The sequence below is a fragment of the Colobus angolensis genome, unplaced genomic scaffold (genome assembly GCF_000951035.1).
Source record: "Colobus angolensis palliatus isolate OR3802 unplaced genomic scaffold, Cang.pa_1.0 Scaffold212, whole genome shotgun sequence".
Taxonomy (NCBI): Eukaryota; Metazoa; Chordata; class Mammalia; order Primates; family Cercopithecidae; genus Colobus; species Colobus angolensis.
The window spans coordinates 4841582-4849641 of record NW_012115289.1 but is presented as its reverse complement, the minus strand read 5'-3'; the positions used below and the strand labels follow the sequence as shown (position 1 = coordinate 4849641).

Sequence of the window (8060 nt, the reverse complement as noted above, 5' to 3'; positions counted from 1 at the left end):
GCCTCCCTCTGTCACCCAGTCTGGGGTACAGTGGTGTGATCTTGGCTCACTGCAACCTCTGCCTCCCGGGCTCAAGTGATCCTCCTGTCTCAGCCCCCCAAGTAGCTGCGACCACAGGCACGCACCCCTACTCCTGGTTAATTTTATTGTAGAAACGAAGCTTCACCATGTTGCCCAGGCTGGTCTTGAACTCCTGAGCTCTAGCAATCCACCTGCCTCAGCCTCTCAAAGTGCTGGGATTGCAAGCGTGAGCCACTGCCCCTGGCTGTGATAGCAGTAAACTTCTATATTGTTCAAGCCCCTGTGACTTTGGATTTCTTTTACAGGAAGCTGAACCCCATCCTGACTGATATAAAAGAGACAGGCCAAGGCTGTCTTTGGAACGGAAAAAGAACAAGACTTTCAGATTTTCACATGATTTTCATAACAGAAGGTATTTGTTTGGCTGGGACAGGCCTAACTCTGGAAAACAGGATGGGTTGAGGCTCTGAAGTGTCAAAAGGTGGCAGACCACTGTGTTCCCTTCCTGATCCTTCTGCAGAAAAAAATGCAAACACTACCCATGCCACCAGCCAAGTGCTTCAGTGCTTTGTGGAGGAAGCAAAATCTTGAACGGAGTTTTTCTCAGACACCAGGAAACAGCCTTTATGTGCTTATCCATATTTATCCTGTGTCTAAATATGTATAAAAATATGAGTGAGGGAGCCATATTCTATCTCAAAGGTTTCAGGCACTGGGCACATGTCAAAGAGTGAAGAGAGTCAAATTCAATTGCATATTAAACACAAAGGAATTTTACTCATTCTAAAAAAATATATGGCCCTTTTCTACTTTTTAAAAAACACATTGCGGCTGGGCACTGTGGCTCAGGCCTGTAATCTCAGCATTCTGGGAGGCCGAGGCAGGCAGATCACGAGGTCAGGAGTTTGAGACCAGTCTGGCCAACATAGTGAAACCCTGTCTCCACTAAAAATACAAAAATTAGCCAGGCGTGGTGGCACATGCCTGTAATCCCAGCTACCCGAGAGGCTGAGGCAGAAGAATTGCTTGAACCCAGGAGGTGGATGTTGCAGTGAGCCAAGATCATGCCACTACACTCCAGCCTGGGTGACAGAGTGAGACTCTGTCTCAAAAAAAACAAAAACAAAAACAAAACAAAACAAAACACACACACACACACACCCAAAAACACCCCACATTGTTGTCTTGGTCTTTCATTTTTCTACTCTTAGAGAAAAATGGCTTCCATAAATAAATTATTTTTTCTCTTAATCCTACTGTAAGAAAAACAACAACTGAAAGAGACAGAGGCTACAGGGAGCCGTGATTGTGCCACTGTACTCTAGCCTGGGTGACAGAGTGTGACATTGTCTCAAATAAATAAATAAATACATAAATAAATAATAAATTCTTTAGTGTGATACATTTGTTTAAAAAGTGGGATATGTACATATTTCATATTATAAGGCCTGTCTGACACTCCATGGAGAGACGGTGGAGCGGTGTGGACTCAACTGAACTGGGGACAGTGGTGTCTAAGTGAACAGTGGTTACTCAGATCCAGCCAATTATTGCCATGTGGGAATCTGGGTGTAGTGTTGCCAGATTTTCTAGTTTTTCGAGAGAAGCTAGAATTCTAGATTTTTATATAAAATTTCATAATTTAAAAATATTGACAATTAATTCACTTAAAAACAAGCCAAGGTACTGTGGCACCGAAGAGGCTTTGGAAGCTGTTTTGCAGCCTCTGCTGCTTTTGAACAATGGTGCAAAGAATCACCTGTGGATCTTTCTTCTTTTTTTTTTTTTTTCTGTAGAGGTGGGGGTCTTGCTACATTGACCCCCTGCCTCAGCCCTTCAAAGTTCTGAGATTACAAGTGTGAGTCACTGTACCCAGCCTATGGATCATTTAAAAAATAAAAATAAATTCTTTAGTGTGATAAATGTATTTATAAGGTGGGGAATAGATACATATACATTTGTATAAAAATACAAATTCTATGCCAGGCATGGTGGCTCACGCCTGTAATCCCAGCACTTTGGGAGACTGAGGCGGGCAGATCACAAGTTCAGGAGATCGAGACCATCTGGCTAATACAGTGAAACCCCATCTCTACTAAAAATACAAAAAATTAGCTGGCTGTGGTGGCATATTCCTGTAGTCCCAGATACTTGGGAGGCTGAGCAGGAGAATTGCTTGAACCTGGGAAGCGGAGGTTGTAGTGAGCTGAGAGCGCACCACTGTGGAGGTTGCAGTGAGCTGAGATCCCGCCACTGCACTCCAGCCTGGGTGAGAGTGAGTCTCAAAAAAAAAAACGTGTATACACACACACACACACACACACACATATACACACACATATACATACACACACACATATACACACACACACACACATAAATTCTTAGGCTTGGCGTGGTGGCTCATGCCTGTAATCTCAGCACTTTGGGAGACCGAGAAGGGTGGACTGCGTGAGGCCATGAGTTCACCAACAGCCTGGGAAACATAGTGAAACTCCATCTCTACAAAAAAAAAAAATTGCCAGATGTAAGGGTGCGTACCTATAGTCCTAGCTACTCAGGAAGCTGAGGCAGGGGGATCACTTGAACCCAGGAGACAGAGGCTGCAGGGAACCGTGATTGTGCCACTGTACTCGAGCCTGGGTGACAGAATGTGACCTTGTCTCAAATAAATAAATAAATACATAAATAAATAATAAATTCTTTAGTGTGATACTTTTGTTTAAAAAGTGGGATATGTGCATATTTCATATCTAAAAATGGAGATATATGTGTGTAAAATATCTCTGGAAGGATAAAAAAATTCATTTCTTTTTGACGTTTAGCTTTGCATGAGGGACACTGGATAGCTGGGGAAGACACAAGAGGGAGAATTGCTTTGCAACCCTTTGGTATGTGTTGAGACCTAACCCATAAATGTGCAAATGTGTTACCTTTCTACATGTGTCCACACAAGGCATGGCCATTTTCCCTGTTCCCTCACCAAAATTTTGATTCAGTAGGTCTGGGGTGGAGATTGAATGCCTGATTTATAAACAGTCACACAAACAAACTCCTCACAGGTGATTTGCCACACACTAGTTAAGAACCCTTGCTAGTGGAAATAGTAATATTCTTGCTCCAATCTGGTACATACCACACATATTTGCTGGGAAGATGAGAAGGCACATATTTGTACTTGATGATTACTTGAAGATGGGAGAAGCAGAACATTTTCTTTTCTTTCTTTCTTTTTTTTTTTTTTTCTGAGACAAGAGTCTTGCACTGTTGCCCAGGCTGGGGTGCAGTGGCCGGATCTCAGCTCACTGCAAACTCCGCCTCCCGGGTTCACACCATTCTCCTGCCTCAGCCTGCCGAGTAGCTGGGACTACAGGCACCTACCACCACGCCTGGCTAATTTTTTGTACTTTTAGTAGAGATGTGGTTTCACCGTGTTAGCCAGGATCGTGATCCGCCCGCCTTGGCCTCCCAAAGTGCTGGGATTGAGCACCGTACCCGGCCAGAGAAGCAGAATGTTTTCACAGCCCAGAAATCTCAAATCCAGTGCACTTTGGGAGAAAAGGTGGCTCTAATCACTCATTTTATTCTCACCCTGCCTTCTAGACCATTGTCACTCCAGTTCCTAGCCTAGAACTGTAGGGGACATTTCCAGTATAGAGCCTGCTGAGAATGAAGACAAAATCAAGGACATTACCTGATGATGGATTATGTAGATGACGAAGATGTGGTGGCACAGAGACCTCCTGGTGACCAGGCCGGACACTGAGCAATCTGTCCAGCAGCTTATCAGAAGAAGACACAGTCCAAACTTTGTAGGAAAATATCTGATTAGAATCACTCCTCCAGGGGTTATCTAGTAACAGCTGGCAACCAGTTCTGTTATTTAATAAATCCTGCTCACTTCGACTTTTCTGAGATCGCTGGGCCATATGATGAGGACCAGAGCTCAGGCCTGCATGGGAAGTGGCCCCATGGGAGGCTGTTAGGAAGTTACTGCCCAGGGTGATGGGTGGGAGACTCTGCGTTCTGATTGGTGGAAGCCCCTTACGGGCCAGCGGTTTCTTTTCTGGTAAGGGATATTTTGAATTGTCTGAGATTTTCTTCTTAAATTCAACCATAGCCACATGATCACCAGGCTGTTCTTGGCAGTTGGTACCCATGATGCTATCAAAGGTGGTGATGATGTCATTGACTTCCGAGGTGTCTTCCTCTCTGTGTCGGTCCCTGCTGGGATCCTTCTGATGGGCTCTCTGCTCTTCTTTCTTGTTTTTGCAGAATATTTGATTGAGCATGTTGAACCGTCCCTCCTTCTTCTGGGGCCGACTGCTCTGGGAGGGAGGGGGTCGAGTAGGCTCTGTTCTATGAGAATATAAAAGAGCAGGGATGATAATGTGAGAATAGGAAGTAGAGACATCACTAACTGAAATACCGACCCCCTATTCCACACGCTTCATCAGGTTTTCTGAGATCCTTCCTAGATACCCCCAAAGCCTTCTCAAGTTAAAGTGGTGTGAGGAACTCACAGCACCCCTGGCAATGCTGCCCAGAAGAGGCTCTTTGCCACGGGCAGTCTTTGCCCAAGGAGGACGTTTCTTATATTTTTCTTGCTCCTTCAGGGGATATCCTTTCAAAATTTACACCTGGATCATCTGTTTTCAACAAGGGGTTAACTAAGCTGAAAACTTGCTGAAAGTGTTGTTCTCACATCTCAAGGACAGTCAGTAGGAGCGCGAGTTGAAGTCAGAGATGAAGCCTAGGGGTTTGAGTTCAGGCTTCAACGAGCAGAAGGATGGAGGAGGTTGCTGAGGTGGGGGGAGTGTGGTTTTAGGCTTTCTGTGAAAGAGATCCTAGAAAACCTGGACCTAGTGCTGACCAACTGACATTATCCCCCTCAGGCACCCCCTCCCCATTTTAAACTAAAACTTTCCTGTTGAAAAGTACTTTTTAAAAAAGTATGCTAAAGAACAGGCGTGGTGGCTCATGCCTATAATTCCAGAACTTCAGGAGGCTGAGGTTGGAGGATCACTTGAGGTCAGGAGTTTGAGACCAGCCTGGGCAACATGGCAGGATCTCGTCTCTATAAAAAAAAAAAAAAAGAAAACCAAGGAAAGAAGTTTTAGTCTGGGCTCCAGCGAGAGAAGAGGAGGAGCGCATGACCAAGGTTGGGCGTGGCTGCAGAAGAAAGTGAGCAATGCCCAATGCACAGGCAAATTATAAAGGAAAAAAGCCAGCAGTTGTCGAGAGGTTCCCTGAGGTGCTATTCTGTTTGTGTTCCTTGGAAAATTCTGTGTGATTCTCTTTTGAGGCTCCAATTGACTTAATGCTTTCTGCGGTATGAATTAACGATGAAACCTGACCCGTGTGTGTGCCCCTAGGAGTCAGATTGCAACATTACTTTCTGGAGTGAGATATCGCAATCTGCAATTTGAAAAACATCACCACTTATTTTGGATGCATGTAACAAATGTTTTCTCTAAAGGTCACACAGTGCATCCTTTGAATCTTTATTCCCATGATGTAGTCTTATCTTTATTCTTTCACCTTCCAATGGGCTTTTTGAAATATTGAATTCTAGACTTCTAATACTACCAGAGAGATCCCCAGGGCACCTCTGACATTCAAGTTCCCCTACAAAGAATATGTCCCTGTGTGAATTGATGCTATTGCAGCATCTTGTGTAAGCCATCTCCTCCCCCTGTTACGGCTCGTGCTTTAGGCCTCTGGGTCTCAAAATGGGGTCCATTGAACCCTTAAAGAGGGATCCCTGACTTTTTCAGGGGTTTCACGGCGTTAAACTCTATTCATAATAACACCACAACGTTATTTGTCTTTTTCACTGTGCTGCCTTGCATCGATGGTGCAGTAGAGGTGGTGGGTAAAATGGTGGCTGCCTCAGTTCAAATCAGGACAATAGTGGCATAAATGTACTTGCAGAAAAAAAAAGTCCTTTAACTTAATAATGTCCTTGTTTAGGCAGTACAAGTTATTAATTTGATTAAATATTGACTTGAGTACACTTGTTTGACAAAATAAGTACTCGTAAGCAATTCTACTATATACAGAGGTGTGACGATTGTCTTGGGGTAAAGCAGCTGTGCAATTGTTTGAGTCATGGGCTGAACTGGACACTTTTTTCACGGAACACCATTTTTATGCCTTACAGACAAACTATGGTTATGTAGAGCTAAGTATTTGCAGAAATTTCTGCAAAATAAATAAAGTGAAATATGCAGAAACAGAGAGTAAAACAGTGGTTACCAGAAGTGAGGGTGAGGTGGGGGAATGGGAGGTGTGGGTCAAAGGGTACAAAGTTGCAGTTAGGTTTAAGTGTTTCTCATGCCTCAGCCTCTCGAGTGTTGGGATTACAGATGCACGCCACCAAGCCCAGCTAATTTTGGTATTTTTAATAGAGATGGGGTTTTGCCATCTTGGCTAGGCTAGTCTTGAACTCCTGGGCTCAAGTGATCCACCCGCCTTGGCTTTCCAAAGTGTGGAGGTTACAAGTATGAGTCACTGTGCCCGGCCCATCTCACTAGGTATATTCATATCAAAACATGTATACCATATATATATATATAAATAAAATAAAAATACATTAAAATGAATAAAGTGGGCCAGGCATGGTGGCTAGCCTGACCAACATGGAGAAAACCTGTCTCTACTAAAAATACAAAATTAGCCAGGTGTAGTGGCATATGCCTGTAATCCCAGCTACTCTGGAGGCTGAGACAGGAGAATTGCTTGAACCCGGGAGGCAGAGGTTTCGGTGAGCCGAGATTGTGCCATTGTACTCCAGCCTGGGCAACAAGAGTGAAACGCCATCTCAAAATAAATAAATAAAATAAAATAAAATGAATACAGTGAATATTTCATTTCAAGATAAATAATTGACAGTTATTGTAGCCAATGACGAAAGTCTAGCTTTCAAGTAAAAACTAGAATTTTGGAAAACTTATATTCACATTGTAAGCTTGACAGCATCTCAATCTATAAAGCTTTTCCAATGAGATTGGTGGTAACACTAACAAATGTGACTTTTTGATATTGTATAATGAAATGTGTCATTTGGAAGATCTTTATAATTAAGTGAACCAATATTTTCCAAATGACCAATGCAAAGTGTTAATAAAATCACGCATGTGTAGAGGGCCCATTTAAAGTATAAGGTATAGTAATGTATTCTAATGTGACAGAGTACAAAAAATTTATTGATATGGTGAGAATCCACATTGCAATTAACCTTTAAGAAACTACTACTTGTTAAGTTTTGATGTCGTATCAAAGAAAAATACACACAATTGGCCGGGCGTGGTGGCTCACGCCTGTAATCCCAGCACTTTGGGAGGTTGAGGTGGATCATGAGGTCAGGAGATCGAGACCATCCTGGCTAACACAGTGAAACCCCATCTCTACTAAAAATGCAAAAAAATTAGCCGGGCATGGTGGCAGGTGGGTGACAGAGCGAGACTCCTTCTTGGAAAAAAAAAAAAGAAAAAAAAAGAAAAATACACACAATTGTCTGAAAAGCCTATTGAGATACACCTGCCTTTTCCAACTATGTATTTATATAAGGCCAGATTGTTTTTGCATACATCAATCAAAATATGATACTGTGGCTGGGCATGATGACTCACACTTCTAATCCCAGCACTTCAGGAGGCTAAGGTGGGAAGACTGCTGGAGGCCAGGAGTTTGGGACCAGCCTGGGTAGCATAGTGAGGCCATCTCTACAAAAAAAACAAAAACCAAAAAACAAGAAAACCCAGCTGGGCATGGTGGCACATGCCAAAAGTCCCAGCTACTCAAGAGGGTGAGGTGAGGGGATCGTTTGAGCCCAAGAGTTCAAGGTTGCAGTGAGCCATGATTATGCCTCTGCACACCAGCCTGGGTGACAAGTGAGACTCTGGCTCTAAAATTAAAAATAAATAAATAAATAAATAAATAAGCAACCCCAAACCCAAGAAACAAAACACATTATATTGCAACAGAGTGAACACAAAAAGCAGATGTGGAACCCACTTTATTCTTTTTTTTTTTTT

The 8060-nt window shown here is 43.1% G+C and overlaps 1 protein-coding gene across 1 annotated transcript in view; it reads right to left on the bottom strand.

Annotated features, from left to right (window-relative positions):
• The window catches only part of ANKRD55 (ankyrin repeat domain 55), a 132126-nt gene that overhangs the window by 8458 nt on the left and 115608 nt on the right, over window positions 1-8060 (bottom strand). Inside the window, exon 10 of the mRNA XM_011942923.1 lies at window positions 3716-4380. Within this exon, the coding sequence (XP_011798313.1) occupies window positions 3716-4380 (665 nt within the window). The remainder of the gene's footprint in view (window positions 1-3715; window positions 4381-8060) is intronic.